The following is a 19,255-nucleotide window of genomic DNA, read 5'->3' on the forward strand; positions in this document are numbered from 1 at the left end:
TACTGTATTCAGGGATGAAAAAACTTGAAAAAAATTTGTAGTAGATATATATAATAGTTGAACCGATTGAATTTTTTTTTTTTATTTCAGTATTTTGTCTGGCATTTGAAAAAAAACAGACTTAAAAATCATACTAAATTTTTTTCTTATTCCTTATGACTCCTATAACAGAAATTCACTTGAATTTTTTATTTTTGTCAATTTGGTTAATAATGACAAGCTGTCCCCATTTACCCTGAGTTTTCAAATTTTTGGGGTAAATGGGGACAGCTTGTCATTATTAACCAAATTAACAAAAATGAAAAATTCAAGTGAATTTCTGTTATGGGAGTCGTAAGGAATAAGAAAAAAATTTGGATTTAATTTTAAGTCTGTTTTCTTTGAAATGCTCGATAAAATACTGAAACAGTTTGACTTTGATTTTCAAGTTTTTATGCATTGAGCGATAACTTTTTTTATCTTGCTGCCAATTGTCAAGATAAAAGCTTGGCAATACTCAAAACCTCTTGCAAGTGATCTGAGAGGTTAAAATATTGACGTTGAACTTAATTTTAGAACTGTAAATTAAGCTCCAAAAACTCTTATCCCCATTTACCCCAACTGACCCTAATTAAAAACAAAATATATTCTATTATTATGGATAATTTATTTTTATTAAAATTATCATTTATTAAGAGTGAAAAATTAACTTTCTTTTATCTATTATTATAAAATATTTTTTTTTTTTTACATAACAAATAATATTATATCGAAAATATAAAACAATATATACACAAGCGATACAATTAAATTATTAAATGTAAAAAGTATATCAGTGAAGGTGAATTTAATATTATTGAATAATTTTTAAGTTATAATGGAAAAAGTTTATCCCACAAATTCATTCTTTCAGGATATATAACGCCATCTTTCATAGTAAGCTCATTGCTTATTTCTAAATAACGTTTATTATCGGAAGTGAATTTTTCCCACGTCACATTTTTAAATAAGTCATTCTCTTCGGGAATTGGTTTGCCAGTTTTAGCAAAATTTTCCCAAATTGCTGTCATTCGCTCGACTGTTGTTATTTCTGGATCGTCTTCTTTAAAGAATGGAAATTTCTTAATGTAAAATAAATACATCAAATCATCGTGATGTGAAACACCTAAAATCGAAAAATTATTATTATTGAAGTGCACTTGTAGTATAATTAATTTATTTAAAATTTACCATAAGGTTTTTGTGTTTCAGGATCAACCACATGACTATATCTTCCCTGGTACATAAAATGATAATAATAGATAGGCATCTTGGAGGAGGAAGCTAATAAGTTCACAAGACGATGTTCAGAATATGCAATTACACCATCACAGTACAACTAAAAACGTAAGTATTGAATTGAAAATTATATGAAAGATAAACAAAAATTTAAAGTTAGATGAGAACAAAATTTATCATAATCAATAAGAAATTTTTTTGAATTGGGGTAAATAGAAAGAAGGGATAAATCAAAACAGTAGTTATTTCAGTTATAAATAAAAAAAATTTTAAATAAATACGGTCTCAATTCTTGAACTTTAGATCACCCCCAACAAGATTTGAGGCCGTATTTATTTTTAAAATTTTTTATTTAACTGAAATAACTACTGTTTTGATTTACCCCAACTGACCCTATCAATGTTAGAATTTCTTTAATTTAATGTACTAATTTCTTTGAAACTAAGAAGCTTTTTTTGTTTCAAAAGAAAATTTTATTTTGAATTAAAGAAAACAAGTCAAAGACATTGGTTTCTTTAAATCAAAGAAATCTTTTCTCTGTGTGCAAAGTGCGTGAATCGATCAATTTCTTGCAGTCTCATTTAACCAAGTATCAGTAAATTTCTCGGTGTATTTATAATTTAAAAAATTTATAATATTTAACTTACATCGGCAATGCCTTGAAGATTATTAAGATCAATTGGTTTATTGTGATTGTAAAATTCATACAATTCCTTACTAATCTCTTTCGATCTGTTTGTATCTCTCTCATATAGGAAGCTAATAGGTGCAATATGATCCCAATTTGTATTCCATTCGTCGAAAAGCGAATTATTTCCTTTCTTTGCCTCTGATATCGGCACTGTGTACAAATTTACAAATTTATTCAACTATATAAGTTAATGAAAAAAAAATAAATAAAAATAAGTAACGAATAAGCATTCTAATTATTTAATTTCATACATACATAAAATAACTCCACCAAATTCATCTTTATTGAATCCGCCAATGAACGGAACTTGTGAGAAATTTCCCTCACTTATCAATTTCACCGGATCGTCTGGAAGAAATCTTTCAACTCCATTAACTTCCGGTTCTACTACCGGGGTCCATACTAAAATTGGATCACCGTGCCACTCCTGCAACAAATAATAATTTAGCTATGAAAACCGCACTGAGGTGGGGGTAAGGCACTTTGACAAACGTGACAAAATAAAAATATAAAAAAATTACCGATTTACGATTATGATATTGTCGACTGATGGTAAAATCGAGGGTAAAATGGACATAATATAGAAAATTACCGACTTGCAGAAATCTATATTGCCGACGGATGATAAAATGAACCTTTATAAAACATTACCGACTTGTAGAAATCTATATTGCCGACTGATGGTAAAACGAACCTTTATAAAACATTGCCGACTTGCAGATATCTATATTGCCGACTGATGATAAAATGAACCTTTATAAAACATTACCGACTTGCAGAAATCTATATTGCCGACTGATGGTAAAACGAACCTTTATAAAACATTGCCAACTTGCAGCAATCTATATTGCCGACTGATGGTAAAATGAAAAAATAAAAAATTGCATTGGGATCAAAAATCATAGGGAATCATGGTAAAAATAACCCAGTTGTGATAGCTATCGAGATATTTCATCTCTCTCTTTAATATAATTAAGAGAGAGATGGAACGAAAAATGACTACCACAAGTGGGTCGACACCAGATGGAGTATCGCAGTTTTGCGATTCCCGATTAAATATATATATCTATATCTTCCTATATTACAAAAAGATATCGCCGCCGCCGCCACTGTTCAAGAATTCTTGACCTAGGAGGGGGGAGTCCCCCCTCCTAAATTTTGAGGTTATGTTCGTTTCAAGGCTCTGAATTTAGCCGCAAGTCCCCCTCCCTCCTCTCATTTCCCCTCCTCCGTCAAAAATGACCTAAATTTTGAGATTATGTTCGTTTCAAGACTCTAAATATAGCCGCAAGGTCCCTCCCCTCCCCCGCCAGAAATGACCTAAATTTTGAGGTTATGTTCGTTTCAAGGCTCTGAATATAGCCGCAAGTACCCCCTCCCTCCTCTCATTTCCCCTCCGCCGTAAAAAATGACCTAAATTTTGAGGTTATGTTCGTTTCAAGACTCTGAATATAGTCGCAAGTCCCCTCTCCCGCCAGAAATGACCTAAATTTTGAGGTTATGTTCGTTTCAAGGCTCTGAATATAGCCGCAAGTCCCCCCTCCCTCCTCTCATTTCCCCTCCGCCGTCAAAAATGACCTAAATTTTGAGGTTATGTTCGTTTCAAGACTCTGAATATAGTCGCAAGTCCCCTCCCCCGCCAGAAATGACCTAAATTTTGAGGTTATGTTCGTTTCAAGGCTCTGAATATATCCGCAAGTCCCCCCTCCCTCCTCTCATTTCCCCTCCTCCACCAAAAATTGACCTAAATTTTGAGGTTATGTTTGTTTTAAGACCCTAATAATGCAGTAAGTCCTTCCCCCTTCCCTCATCTCTCTCTGTATTTCCCGCTAAAAATAGGGGGTTGGCGCGCGAAGCGCGCAGGGAGGCGCAGCCCCTCTAGTATATATATATATATATATATATAATTATTTCTTTATTCTACAGTGATGAAAATTTTTTAAAAACTTACGAAAAAGTGTGGTAAAGAATTAGCGAACTCTTCGGCTGTTTTTGTATTCATACAAATTAACATATTACCAACAGTGTCAGTTGGACAGCCTAAAATTTCAGCTTGCTTGGTAGCTAAATTTTTCTGCTCCATGGGAAGGGGTTTTTGATAAATGGCTGATCCACTCATTGCAATTGCCTTGTGAAATAATCCTTTAGACATTGGCGATACCAAATGTAAAGAAACACTCCAACTTCCAGCACTATACCCAGTAATTGTCACGGAATTTTGATCTCCACCAAATTCTTTAATATTATCCCTTACCCAACGCAAAGCTATAACTTGATCTTTGAGTCCAAGATTTCCTGGTAGAAGAGAATCACCAGTGCTCATAAATCCTAACAAAAGAAAAAAATGACAATTAATTGAATTTAAAATGAAAATAAAAGATTATTTTCTTATTTCTATTAGATTATTTCTGCATGTTGTGGTTAATACAAGTATTTTTGTAACATATTAAGTTAATAACAAAAAAAAAAAGTTATTTTTTTTACAGACCTAAGGAACCAAGACGATAGTTAACTGTAACCAAAACGATATCTTTGTCCAATAAATATTCCGGACCTTCAAGATCACTTTGTCCCGATCGAACATAGAAGCCACCTGGATGGAAAAATACTATAACTGGCTTCTTCACTTCCTTATCCTGATCAGGTAACTAAAAATTCATTTTTTATCATTATTTAATGAGATGTCTAGTTTCATTTGCCGTATGGCTTTTTTGAAAATATAAATATGGACGACCAATATGGCGCCTGGATTAAAAAAATGCAAACAAAAAAAATATAATTATTGTTGTTGTTAAAGCTTTAAAAATTAGTTGAATTAATTCAGACGATCCATATTAAGGGTTTCTGGGAGTCACTGTCCAGATAGCACGTAAGCTTGCGGCAACCTTTGCGGCAAGCTTCAAATGTCCCACCTGACGCAAGCTTGCATGGTAAGATTACCGAAAGATTGCAGTGTAAGGTTGCTGCAAGATTGCAGTATAAAATTACTGCAAGATTGCACAATTAGATTATCGCAAGATTGCTCAGTAAGCTTGCACAGTAAGCTTGTAGCAAGGTTGGTGCCAGGTTGCCAAATAACATTGCTTGAACCTAAATTTTTTTAATTTTTTTGTCTAATTTATATAATTTTATTATATAAATTAGACGAAGCATTTTTAAAAAAAATTTGTTTAGGTTTAAAGCAAGGTTTTCTAGCAACCTTGCACCAACCTTGCTACAAGCTTACCGTGCAAGCTTACTGAGAAATATTGCGATAATCTTATTGTGCAATCTTGCAGTAACCTTATACTGCAATCTTTCAGTAATTTTACCATGCAAGCTTGGGTCAGGTGGGACATTTTATGCTTGCGGCAAGTTTGCCGTGCAAGGTTGGCAATATTGCGCGGCAAGCTTGCTGCAAGGTTGCTATCTGGGTGATTACGAAATCTGACGAATCTGATATTAATTTTCAAAAATTCAAAATGGCGAACGATTTTTGGAAACTTTATCAGATTTACTTGAAACTTTTTACTTCGGGGTTTTTTAGATCGCTGATTACGAATTTGAAGTTGATTTTTGAAAATTCAAAATGTTGCAATTACTCTATATGTTATTTATTTCTTACCTCATTTGTATAAACATTCAATCGAAGACAATCTTCCGACATTAGTTTAGTTTCCGGTTGAGGACATGCCGGTCCTTCTTCGGAAGCATCAAAAACTTCTGTCCATGGTTTTACCGGTTCAGCTGGCTAAAAAATTTTTTAAAAATCGACAAATTTAATTTAAATTTTAAAATTCTAGTTATAGTTTTAGATTTAAAGTTTAAAGTTTATTTATTTATTAAAATTTATTTATTTGAGAAACAGATCAGATTTTAAATTTATAGTTAAATAAATGTTGTATCTCGTTTCTTATATGAAAAAAATAACATAATAATACGTATTTTTATCATTTCTGTATATATAGGCAAATTTTTGGTTTTGTACACTTTGCATTTATGAAAATATATTAATACTTAATTAGCTATAGTAATAAACAGTTCATTGGTCGTAAAATAAAAATTTTTAGTTGATTAAAATTTACAATTTCCGTGAAACGATTACTCTTATCTTAATTATATTTCAATACACGCTAAATAAGAATTGGTAGTAAACTCTGCGTTTCACATTGAAGTATTAAGTTAAAAGTCTTTTTATAATTATCACTTGAAAATATTTTCCTGTTATATATAAATATATATTTGTGTATGAGTATGACATATATGTAAGTTTAGAGGAATCGATCATATTTATTTTTTGACGTACAATTTCGAAAACGATCGCATTTTATAATCTCTCGGATGTAATTAAAAATACCTAATAATAATAATAATTAACTAAATGATTTTTTGTATTCTTTTATGAATATTTTTGTATTCCTTTATGAATATAATAATCCTTGTGCCTATTTTTAATAACCTTCAGTGATTATAAAATGTTGATGAAGGAAAATTCTAAGTACCAAAGTAACAAAAAAAGAAAAATAAAAATGCGTACGCTGTTAAACAATTATTTGACCTATTTTCGATTCTTTCTGATTGAATCCATTCAACCAAATCAACAATACACAATTGTTCATTATATCGAAACCGTGAAAAGAATTTGTTCCCTTTGAAATTGTTGTAATTACTTGTAAGCTTACATAAGTCCATTCGATTAATGATGTTAATTTTTTTTTTTTTTCAAAATTTTCAAACCTGAGATTTTTTTTATATTTTTCTTATATACATATTTAATTATTCTAAAATACGTGCCAAGGATACATTTTTAAAATCAGAATAAATTTTATATCAGTATACAATGATATTTGTTCCGTATTTTAGAATTATATACATTTAATTCATAATTTTATTGAAATTATTCTGTAACTTAAATGAAAAAAGAAACTATATATTTTCAATTTCAGAATATTTTATTCGCTACAAAATAATTTTATAATAATAACAAACAAATATATTAAAATCTCAAATTTCATTTTTCTGTATATTTATTAATTATTATTTTTTTATACTTTATTTATATACTTTTTTAAATTAAACAAACATAGCAAAAAAAAAAAAAAAAATGTATAACATTAAGAAAATGAAAAATTGCAAAATTATGTGTAAAACTATTAAAAATCCATTTTCATCGCGTGTAAAAGGTAATCTTGTTAATAGTCGGAACTAATCTCGCGCCAACAATTAAATCTTTGATCCTGTTGCATCGTTTATATATACGTTCATATATATATATACATATATATATATAGTTAATCACGTATTTGAATGAAACGCGTATTTTTCACGTAAATTCTTATTATTGCACTAACTGAAGCAAACATCAAAACTACTTTGCGTTGTTTATAAAACATGCAAATCTCGATTTACCTCAAGGCTAAATTAATTCATATATATATATATATATGTAACTATAATGTATAAATGTATACATATATATATATATATACTGGTTTATAGCATTTATTGTACATTGACACTAGATGATTCACTGAAAGGTTCTTTAAGAACCACTCAATTATTATGTTCTCGCACCATTGCGACGGATGAAGTTGTTAAGACAACTCCTGTCATGAGACTTTAAAAACTATTACGCATCTCGTCCAAGTCATATGACTGTTACTTTTTATCATAGCGTTTTCTGCCTTCAGTCAAGGTCCTCATTATATTATATAAATATCTTCACTTCTAATCACTTTCTTCAAACTTTCCAGAAAAAATTATTATTATATTATTATTATAATTTTATAATAATAACAACAAATATTATTATTATTATTAGGTTGTATTAAAATAATTACAATTATTTTATGATAGGTATATACTCATTATTACACAGAAAAAAACTGAACTCAGAATGAGTCGTGTAGGCGGCTCATTTTGATGTGCAACAAAAAATGAACCAGGTTGCGGTGGCGCCACTTTCTATGTCGTTTAGCATTGACTCATTCTGAGTTGCAACAAAAATGAAACTATAAGTTTTTTTTCTGTATACACGAAGAAAAAATGAATTTCAAAAATATAATAGAACTTTTACAACTTTCAAAATAAATACTAAACTGTCAGGAATTTTGGGAAACTTTTTCTCCGGAAATAGTTTAGTCAATTTTGTTTCTTGTAACGAAATTTTGGTTGACTGAAACAAAATCGTAGAGTTATCTCAACCAAATCATTTGGTTAGGCCAACAAAATTATTTGGTTCAACATTTTTAAATTCCAACCAAAAATTTGGTTACGACAAGAAAATAATTTGGTTAATACAACAAAATAGTTTAGTTTAAAAAACCGAATGATCATTTGTTGTCCTAACGAAAATTTTGTTACGACAAGCAAATAATTTAATTCGCTCTCAGCACGTAGCTTAAGAGAATAATTAATTAGTTTAAATCTCTCACAAAGATGGGTAGTCCAGTGGTCAGAGCTCCCGACTCGCAGTTTCAAAACAGAGGTTTGTTCCCATGCCCCACTTGAAAAGATTCCCCGGAAAATGAACCCTGGAGGTTCTATCAGAATTCCGCCGGAACTTCCAACGTAATTCAGTCGGAATTCCATCGGAGTTCCAAAGAATTTCCTATGGGATTCCGACGGAATTCCGACGGAATTAGGACTCTAAAAATTTTGAAAAAACTTTCCGGGGAATCTTTCCAAGTGAGTGAGATTTTTCAAATTCCACAAATATTTCAATTGGGTAAATATAAATTAAACGTTAAATTGCTAATAAATAAAAAAGATAAAATGAAAAGAAATAAGGTAGAATCAAATTTTTAATTTTACAAAAAAAAACTGTTGGTTTGATCAACCAAACATTTTTGTTGACCTAACCAAAAAAATTTGGTTGACCCAACCAAACATTTTTGTTAGGTCAACAAAAAACACTCAACCAAATTTTTTGATTGACTCAAAACAAATAGTTTGGTTGCTTAAATATACCAACAAAATTTTGATTGCTCTGACTAAACATTTTTCTTCATACCTCGGTCGAAAGTAGTTTCTTAGAAACTAAATAAAGAAAATTTGGTTAAAGTAAGCATTAATTAATAGATTTAATTATTCCAATTTCATTTATTAATTTCATATTATTCAAGCATAACAAAAAAATTTTTTATTCTATTTCGCTATTTATAATTATTATTCATAATTGTTATTCAAATTCAATTGAAACATTTATATTTTATCCAAAATGATTCGACCAGAAAAAGTTTTCTTTAATTCAAAGAAATCAACTTTTTTGACAAATTCTTCTTTGATACAAAGAAAATTTATTTGTATCAAACAAATTATCTTTTAAAAAAAAAAAAAAATTATCTTCGTTTCATTTAATTTAATTCAAATAAATGTTTTTTTTATCCTATATAAATGTAATATAATAATATAATAATAATTAAATAATAATAATAATAATAATAATAGTAATAATAATAATAATAATAATAATAATAATAAAATAAATGAAAATAAATGAAAATAATGATAACTTAATTTTCTTTGAAAGTCCATGTTTAATTTTAAATAAGTAAACCTTACAAACATTTATAATATATAAATTATTATTATGAAATAATATTATAAAATAAATTTCATAAAATTATACTATTAGTATATAAATATTAAATTAAAAAATCATTTCCATTTCCTTGAAGAATTTTATAAATACAAAAAAAAAAAAAAAAAATTCTCGGAAATAAGGATAAAAGGAAGGTACATTATACAACTTCCCTTGCATTACATAATCTATTTCTTCACAAACTAATGAAACAATATAATTTTATTTACACATTGTTTCATTATATGGACAATTGTAATTAAATGTTAATTCAAAAATTGACGCGATCTTAATTCCAAAGTTTTATTAATATCAAATTATTATACGTATAGTAAAGTACACTCTCTAAATCTGAATTTGTAAAAATGTTTACTAATTTGAATTAGTGACTCACTTTTTGCTTTAGAGGTAGTTAAATTTTACTAATTGTTAATAAAATTTACTAATAATTAGTAAAATTTTACTAATTCAGAAACAAAAAGTGAGCCACTAATTCAAATTAAAAAACATTTTTACTAATTCACATTTAAAGAGCATGTATTATATATTTTTTCAATTGTATATTTTGGATTTTTGATACAATATTATTTTGAATTGATTCTCACCTGAAATCGACGTTGACCCACAGGTGGTTCTGCATAACGAATACCACGAAAAGAATAAATTTTTTTTCCCAATCTGCTTGTCATAAATGAACCTTTCAATTTTCCAAGTGATGAACTTAACTCAAGAGTCTCTGGTGATGATGATGATGATGATGATGATTCTTCGGCCGAAGAAATACTCAAACCAATGAGAATAAGTGAAATGTACAAATACTTTTGCTTATATCGTCCCATTTTTGGACGAATTTATAATTTTGATTCTTTTTAGTATTCGCGATTATTTTTTTCTGTTATTTAAATATAAAATCACTGTTAATTGGATGTGTTGCGCACAAATGTCAGTTGTACACTGAAGCTTAAAAGAGTCTAGTGAAACATTTTATACTGCGTCAGACAAGCGATAGATATAATATACGTGGAAAAAAAACAAGAATAGTAGAGCAATGTAATTGTTATTATACTGTGAAATTTTTTTTGTTTACAAAAAATACTTTAAATATTTATTTATTTTAATGATAATTCTTGGATTTTTTTTTTTAAAAATGTTTTTATCCACTTTAAAAAAAAATTATTAACAAGAATCTTTATTTTGAAAATTAGTATATACAGTCAATTCTCAATAAGACAAAGTCGAAGGGAGACCAAAAAAAAACTTTGAGTTTTTAACCGATTCAAATAATCGGTTACTAGACTATTATGAAATAATAATATTTATTTTTGTATCAAATAATTATTATTTGAGTCAATTAAATGGTATTTGTTTCAAATATAGAAATTATTTGTTCAAATAAAATATTTATTTAATTCAAATAAAAATTATTTGGTTCAAGTAAATATTTATTTGATTGATAGAATTTTTAAAACACCGAATTGCTAGTAATTCTGATTTATTTGTTAGTCATATTTTATTAGCTGAATTTTTCTCCATTAAAGTCAAAATTTCAACAACTGCTTTAATTAAAATTTTATTGGTTGGTGTTTGAATTTTTCCTTAAATTCGGCACATTACTCTAATAATTTCAGTGGGAATTATACAAAAGTGAATTATGAAAAAGTTTTTGTCATTTTTCAAGAAAAATTAAAAGATCTGAATGGTTTTAAAATTGTCAAAATTCGTAATTTCTTTTCATTTGCATATATATATAATTTCCTCTACCATTTTATCGTACAATTTATTTATTAATATTCCTCCTCTGTGGATTTTACTTATCTACACTCGATCAAAGTCCAAATTTTTGGAAAAATTTTAGAATTTTGAAAATTTAGAGATAATCCTCTAAGAATATCACCAAATTCTTAATCCGAAAGAAAGAAACAAAAATTTATACTACGACAACGAGGGAAATTAACTAGTATATTTTTTTTTTTTTTTACTTTCTATACTTATCACATTAACAAATAAGTAGAGTAATATCGTTTGGTAAATATATTAACTCATTAAAGGTCACAATTGGGGCTGTTGATTTTAAAAGAGCCTACGCTAAAATTTGCATCACAAGTTTTGGCCTCTGGTGTTTAAAATTTTGTATTTTTCAATAAAAAAAATTCCAACGATAAGAATTAACTGTTATAGTGAACAATTTTAAAATTTTAACTCCAGAGACCTAAACTTGTGATGCAAATTCGAACGTAGACACTTTTAAGATTCAGAGCCTTAATTATAATAAAATTCCATAAATTTTAATATTTTATTTTAAGATTCAAATTTTTACATTGAGAAACAAAGTAATTAACTTAATGTAACTTAACTGAATAAACTTCATACATTCAAAGCAAAAACGAAACTCTTAACCCCTTCGCTGTGTAGCAGAAATAAAGCTTCCGTGCCCCGTATGTGGTAAAAAAAATTAAAAAAAAAAAAACTTGATGTTACCATACCTAAGAATACCCATTGACAAGTTTATCGTATTGTGTCTACTTATTTTTTTCTAGATGCTACTATAGCGGTCATACACACACTGGTGGCACGATATTTTTATGCCTCTATAGAGGTCAATAACAGTGAAGGGGTTAATTTAAGAATTTTTAAAAAAAATATTTCGTTCTTTCTGTGCCAAAAATTGGTTAGGTCAAAAATCAACCTAATTTTTTGACATACATAGATAATAAAAAATAGTTTTCGTATTTATGGCAGGGGAAATAATCTATCCCACAATGCCATTTCTCTGGGATTAATAAGACCATTTCTCATGACAAGTTCATTGCCAATTTCTAAATATCGTTTGCGTTGTGGTGTGAATCTCTTCCATGAAACATTTTTAAACAATGCATTATCTCGAGGAATTGGTTTTCCAGTTCTGGCAAAATTTTCCCATATGGCTGTTATTCGTTCTACTGTTCGTGTTTCTGGATCGTCTTTTTTGAAAAGCGGAAATTGTTCAATGTAAAAAATGTACATCAAATCATCATGATGCGAAACACCTAAAACAAATTTTAATATATATGGAAAAAGTGAATTTAGTAATAATTTCTTTTTTTACAAATGTATAAATTATTTATATATATTTCCCACCAAAGGGTTTATTTGTTTCAGGATCCAAATAGTGACTAAATCTTCCCTGATAAATAAAGTGATAATAATAGACAGGTAAACAAGATGAAGCTGCCAATAAATTAATAAGGCGATGCACTGAATATGAAACTATGGAATCACGATAAAGCTGAAAACATAGATAAATCAGTGAAAGACAAAGAGAAAAATTTTGTTTGAATCAAATATACCATTTTTTTTTGTATCAACACAATTTTGTTGATAATTCAAACAAAATTTGTTCGATACCCATTGTTAGGGTTGAAATTTTAAGGGAAATAAATGATGTAAAAATGACCTTTGATTTGACTTAAAATCTTTGGTAAACTCTAACAACTGGTGGCGTATAGTTTCGAATCCCACCGCTGCCACCATTTGTTAGAATTTACCAAGGATTTTAAGTCAAGTCGAAGGTCATTTTTACATCTTTTATTAGTTAATTTTTAAATTTTCAATCCCAGCACACAAATATTTATTTGATCTAAATAAACATTTGGTTTACTTTAATACATTTTTTGAACGAAGAAAGAATTTGTTTGCGCTAAATTAAATTTTGATTTACTCAACCTTAAATTTTGTTATCTGTATAGCAATACGTTTATTTGATTGATATCAAAATTTTATTGTTTCAAATAAATTTTTTTCTCAGTGAATAAAATATATAAAACTAAACGAAAAAGAAAATTCAAGTCTCATTAACTAACAAAATTTGTAATTAATAAATTATGTAATAATCAACTTACTCCATAAATCCCTTGAAGATTATTAAGACTAATTGGTTTATCATGATTGTAAAATGAATTAAACTCTCTACTAATATATCTAGATCTAGCAGTATTTCTTTCGTAAATAAAAATAATAGGTGCTATTTCATCCCACTTTGTATTCCAATCATTGAATGCACTGAAGTTTCCTTTTTTAGCTTCCTCTCTTGCCACTTTAAAAATTGTATACAATATAATAAAATGCATTTTTGTTTACATAATTTAAATTAAAAATTATGTAACAATTTATAATTGTAAAATTATATTCTCGAGCTATTTTCATATTTACATATAATAACACCACCGAATTCATCTTTAGTAACACCTCCAATAAATGGAACTTGTTCAAATTTTCCTTCTTCTATTAATTTTGCTGGGTCATCAGTGAGAAATCTTTCAACCCCAGGAACTATCGGCTCAATTACTGGAGTCCAAATCCAAATTGGATTTCCATTCCATTCCTAAAATTTACAAATGCACTAAAAAAAAATTCTGATTATTATAATAACCAGAATTCTGATTATTCCAACTAGAATTTGTGGTTAAGGTATATCTCTGGGATATCTTAGGGATATCCTAATTTTCCTAGACCAAATGATAATCGTGTTAATTTCAGGTACAATAATTAAATTTAACTTAAATTAAATATCATGATTCTTCTTTTTAATAAAAATTTTTGATTTTAGAGTTACTTACAGAGAATTGCAGTAAAGTATTGGCGATTTCTTCAGCGGGTTTTTTATTCAAGCAATTGAGCATATTTCGAACAGTGTCGGTTGGACAATTTACAAATTGAGCTTGCTTTATTGCTAAATTCTTTTGATGTTTGGGAAATGGTTTTTGAAAAACAGCCGAACCACTCATTGCAATTGCCCTGTGAAATAATCCCCTTGACATGGGTGACACCAAATGTAATGTAACACTCCAGCCTCCTGCACTGTATCCTGTTATTGTCACGCAATCAGGATCTCCTCCAAAAACTGCAATATATTTTTTTACCCAACGCAACGCCGCTACTTGATCTTTAAGACCGAGATTTCCTGGCAGTAAAGAGTCTCCAGTGCTTATGAATCCTGTTCAATTAAATTAATCCACTTTAATAATTTAATAAAAAATACTTAGGGTCAGTTGGGGTAAATGGGGACAAAATCGCTATTTTTCACAAATTACGTAAGTTTCTTCCTTTAAAAGGTAATATTTGCCGGTTTATATATTTTTTTAAGTTGTTATTTACGTTCCCAGGATTAATTTTATGCAGCAGAAAAAAATTTAGATAAGCTTTAAACGCATGAAAGTGCACAGTGGTCTAGAAGCAGTCACAGGTATGACAAAAATGGGTATAAAAAGTACAAAGTGGGTTTTGTTCGTGACTATTTCTAGTTTAAAAATTCGTTCAGACCAAAATCCTAGAGCCCCCTATTCTCAAGATATCGACATTTCCGTTTTTTCAATCTTCTTGCGCAAAGTCAAGCGAAAAGCGCTCGCCTTTCTTACTTAAATATTTATGTTTTTATTATTTTTATTCAATCTTAAACGTATATTTATTATTAAAAAATAATGGTAAGTAAAAAAATAAGCTATTAAATGACAATATTAAACCGTAAAGGTTTGAAGTGAAAATAAAATATCAATACCCCGTAAAAAACTTTCGAATTTAGATCAATATTAAATGTTAAGTTGAATTCTGCATAAAAAAATCCAGTAATCATATGAAGTTAGTCGTTTTTCAATAGATTCAACGTTTGACATTTTTAATTTGTCAATATAACCTTTGCTTTCAACTGCAACTATCTTTCAAAGTAAGTAAATCTGTTTCTATTACTTTATTAAATTTTTATTAATGTTTTATTAATACCTGTGACTGCTTCTAGACCACCGTGAATATATATGATATTTCATTTATTACTTAAAATATTATTAACGAACCTAATGATGCCAGGCGATAATTTACAGTGACTAGAACAACTTCTTTGTCTAATAAATATTGAGGTCCTTGTAAATCACTTCGGCCAGATCGAAAGAAAAAGGCACCAGGGTGAAAATAAACTATGACAGGCTTCCGCACTGCGTTTGATTTAGTTGGAAGCTAATGTTTAATTTTAAAAAATGCTAATTATAATTTTATAAGTACCAGGTAAAATAAAAATTAATTAAATAGATATTATTTAAATAAAAAATTCTAACAGTATAATCCATTTGTTCTTTTTAATACATTAAGGAAAAAAAATTAAGTGCTTGCAACAAAATTGTTCAATTGAGCATTTCTGATTGTAAGAACAATATTTTGATTGGTATTATAAAAAGATTTGGTTGGCGCAACAAAAATGAGTGTTTTTGGTTGCTTATATACTAAAAAAAAATTATTTGGTTGGGCCAAACAGATTTTGTTTACTCGGACACTAAATATTTTCTTCATTGTACCTGCAGGAAAAAATTGAATTATTATTTCTATTTTTATAATTATTATTATTATCCTCATAATAATGATTCGCATATACGAATAGTAAAAAGAAATAACCTCAAATTATTATAAATACTTGCCACTTATACTTTACAATATTTTAATACAATCGATTCTTAAAATAAAAATATAATAAAAAATTTTTTCTCGTACATATACCAATAATGGATTTAAAATTTTTTAAACACTTTTTGAATAAATGCCAGAAAATATAATTTTTCATAATTGAAAAATATAAGTGGTACCTGATTTGTGTAGACATTTAATCGCAAGCAATCTTCAGAAATGTGTGAGTTATTAGGTTGAGGACAAGCTGGACCATCAACGGAAGCATCAAAAATTTTCGTCCATGGCTTTACTGGAACTGCTTGCTAGAAATGTTAATTTTTCTTTTCTATAAACTAGAATTTCACATACAAAAAAAAATATTCTAAAATTGAGAATATATCCTTGAAAATAATTTTTGAATATTTATATTATTTATCTTTTGTGTATTTGAGTTAAATAAAAATACACTTGTTTCAGAGCTATATATGAATAACTATTTCATACTTATCATCATTTTTAGGTACCTACCGAATTTTTATTTCACAGAATTTCTCTTTACTAAACTTTTTATATTATTTAAAAGAATTCTAATTTAGCAGAATTCCCATGCAACAGAATTTTAAGTGATTCCAATTTTTATAAGTGACAGAATTCGGCAAATAGTCAAATTGGTAAATTTTAAAAATCACGTCGAAATGTTTCTATTAGTTATTTGTTCGGTCAAATGAAAATTTGAAATTTTTAAATATCTATCAAATACCAATTCGTGCAAATAAAAATGATAAATCAATAAAATTTCAGTGAATTGCAAATTCTCTCATTAATCCATAAGGACGGGAAGTACAAAATTTTCAAAACTAATTGGAATCGCTTGAAAATCGTTACTCAGGGATTTTTGGGGTCGCTGATTACGAATACAACCCAAAAACCTCCGAGTAACGATTTTTAATCGAATTTGGATAATTTTAAAAAATTCATCGTCCATATTGGATCCGCCATTTTGAATTTTTGAAAACCAATGTTATATTCGTAATCAACGACCCCAAAAACCCTTTAGTAACGATTTTCAAACAAATCCAACTATTTTTTAAATTTCTTGTCCGACATATTGAATCCGCCATTTTGAATTTTTGAAAATCAAACTGATATTGGTAATCAGCGACTCAAAAAAACCCCGAGTAACGATTTTCAAGCGAATCCAATTAGTTTTGAAAATTTTGTTCTTCTCGTCCTTATTATATGGGTATTTATTAAAAAAAAAGTCGGGCCCAAATTTTAAAAAAAGTTAATTTCTTGAGACGAATATAATTTTTGATCAGTCAAAATTAAAGGGTTTAATACGTTTCAAGCTCAAATAAGTAAAAAGTAAAATTATATTCTTACCAGCGCGACCGGGTTCAAAGGTGCTGGGCTCTTAGAAGAAAAATAAAATAATAAAATTTAAGCACGCGGACGCCAGGTAATTTAAATAAAATTAACAAATAATTATATGAGCAAAAGAAAGCAGGAACCGTTCGGGAACCCTCACAAAAAATAAAAAAAAATATTTTGTCATAAAATAAATATATTTTAACCCAACCCCTTGTCTTAACTTCTCCTCTTTACAAAAATTATCGAGTTTCAAGCTAATCCAAGCGATTTTTCAAAATTCTTCCGCCATATTGGATCCGCCATTTTGAATTTTGAAAAATGAACATTAGATTCGTAATCAGCGACCACGAAAACTCCAGAGTATCAGTTTTCAAGACAGTTAATTCAATTATTTAGGTTTTACTCAATTGTGAGAATTTTCGAATTTTACACTGCTTATTTTCAACTTTATCCTAAAATAAAAAAAATCGGTCCATTTTTTTGAATTTTGCCATTTACATTTTTTGTTTGGGAGGTCAAAAACTACAAAATTGCCAAGTTACAAGAAATTTCACCGAGACCTTTTTTTAATGTATTTTGTGCTGGGTCCTTTGTTTATTTTCAAAAATAAAAATCAGACATCAAACACTTACTTGAGTTGATCGAGTATCGACTCTTCGTCGGTTTCAGTGGCAACATACAATTTGACGATATTACAAAATTTGTCGAATATATTCCTTTGCAACACACTACAATTATCAAACGCACTACATTCAGAACGGTCGAACAAAGAGTGCGTGTACCGACGATTTTCGACAATGCGTCCAATTAGTTAAATATTGGCGCTTAGATCGATCTAAGGTCACAGGGGTGAACTATTGACCTCAGACTCCTTACCCTTATTTTAAGATGGTCGATCAACATAATTGTTCATTTCAAAATATTCGAAATAATGTCAAGAATGATTTTCCCGTCACATTATTTTATAAAAAACTAAATTAAAATAAAGATAATAAAGAAAAACGAGTAAAAACGTTCTACCTTAAATCTTCGTTGACCCACAGGAGGTTCAGCGTATCTCATTCCTCGAAAAGAATAGATTTTTCTTCCCAATCTGCTTGTCATAAATGATCCCTTTACTCTACCAAGAGGTGTATTTAATTCAATAGTTTTAGATTCTTCTGCAGCTAGAAGAACTGTTACCATTGAAATAAATAAGATGCACAAACTTTGTAAAATAGTCATTTTCATATTGTTTTCTTTTATATATTCAAAAATTGAATATTTCTTTAAATAATTATGATTAAAATATTCTTCATATAAGACACAAATTTTTTAAACTGAAGCCTAAATTGATAACACGGAAACAATTTATATTGCCACAACGAGGAAATTAAGGAGGAAAATAATAAAAAAAAAATAATAATTCAAAATTTACAAATAAATACGTCACAGTAAATCGTAGGGTATTATTTTAATACCAAAAAAGATGCAATATTTTAATCCATTGAAGATTAATGCTTTTTAATTTCTTATAGTTAAATTCAGTGTATATATTACTTTAAAAATATAATATAACATCTACTTTTTAATAAGAATATATTATTATTTTAAGAATAAAAAAATACCGATTTAAAAAATATTGAAATAATCTATTAAAAAAAAGTATTTTTTGTAAATAAACTAAAACTGAAAAAAGAGTTTTCATTTACAAAGGTATTATTATTGTTATATTTTTATAAGCAAATTAACAAAATCTGATAAATTCATTTTAGAAAATTCTTTTTAAACATTATTTTTATGAATAATATTTTGGATTATGCAATGAAATTTTTTTTTTTGAAAAAAAAATATCAAAAATAGATTTATCAGGTTTTGAAAAATTACTTTTCTTTACTAGGTCGAAATTTATCTTAATTTTTATTATTTATGATTTCAAAACATTGTTTACAAGCATTGAAAATTTCTAAAATTAACTCAAGCATTGA

The 19,255-nt window shown here is 28.1% G+C and overlaps 2 protein-coding genes across 2 annotated transcripts; both read right to left on the reverse strand.

Moving 5' to 3' along the window:
* Window positions 1-626: 626 nt before the first annotated feature.
* Window positions 627-10,476, reverse strand: LOC127286108 (esterase E4-like). The gene is made up of 8 exons (XM_051312413.1): window positions 10,115-10,476; window positions 5,553-5,678; window positions 4,437-4,596; window positions 3,900-4,276; window positions 2,204-2,375; window positions 1,905-2,098; window positions 1,210-1,357; window positions 627-1,144 (listed from the first exon to the last, which is right to left on the reverse strand). The coding sequence occupies exons 1-8, from the start codon at window positions 10,346-10,348 to the stop codon at window positions 852-854; spliced, it is 1,704 nt and encodes a 567-aa protein (XP_051168370.1). The 5' UTR covers window positions 10,349-10,476; the 3' UTR covers window positions 627-851.
* Window positions 10,477-11,788: 1,312 nt separating this feature from the next.
* On the reverse strand, window positions 11,789-18,596 carry LOC127286112 (esterase FE4-like). The gene is made up of 8 exons (XM_051312419.1): window positions 18,309-18,596; window positions 16,115-16,240; window positions 15,335-15,494; window positions 14,105-14,481; window positions 13,698-13,869; window positions 13,388-13,581; window positions 12,627-12,774; window positions 11,789-12,535 (listed from the first exon to the last, which is right to left on the reverse strand). The coding sequence occupies exons 1-8, from the start codon at window positions 18,516-18,518 to the stop codon at window positions 12,240-12,242; spliced, it is 1,683 nt and encodes a 560-aa protein (XP_051168376.1). The 5' UTR covers window positions 18,519-18,596; the 3' UTR covers window positions 11,789-12,239.
* Window positions 18,597-19,255: the final 659 nt, after the last annotated feature.

The sequence above is a fragment of the Leptopilina boulardi genome, unplaced genomic scaffold (genome assembly GCF_019393585.1).
Source record: "Leptopilina boulardi isolate dan_hultmark-lab unplaced genomic scaffold, ZJU_Lbou_2.1 LbouV2_348, whole genome shotgun sequence".
Taxonomy (NCBI): Eukaryota; Metazoa; Arthropoda; class Insecta; order Hymenoptera; family Figitidae; genus Leptopilina; species Leptopilina boulardi.

What these genes read in the sequence shown, in the direction of transcription:
- LOC127286108 (XM_051312413.1), bottom strand. Translation starts at nt 10,348, where the DNA reads ATGGGACGATATAAGCAAAAGTATTTGTACATTTCACTTATTCTCATT. An exon ending in ATTTGGTGGAGTTATTTTAT is followed by an intron (nt 2,099 to 2,203) that starts GTATGTATGAAA and finishes ATTTGTACACAG; the next exon opens with TGCCGATATCAGAGGCAAAG. An exon ending in TGAAACACAAAAACCTTATG is followed by an intron (nt 1,145 to 1,209) that starts GTAAATTTTAAA and finishes TTTCGATTTTAG; the next exon opens with GTGTTTCACATCACGATGAT.
- LOC127286112 (XM_051312419.1), bottom strand. Translation starts at nt 18,518, where the DNA reads ATGAAAATGACTATTTTACAAAGTTTGTGCATCTTATTTATTTCAATG. An exon ending in ATACTTTACTGCAATTCTCT is followed by an intron (nt 13,870 to 14,104) that starts GTAAGTAACTCT and finishes TGTAAATTTTAG; the next exon opens with GAATGGAATGGAAATCCAAT. An exon ending in ATTCGGTGGTGTTATTATAT is followed by an intron (nt 13,582 to 13,697) that starts GTAAATATGAAA and finishes CAATTTTTAAAG; the next exon opens with TGGCAAGAGAGGAAGCTAAA.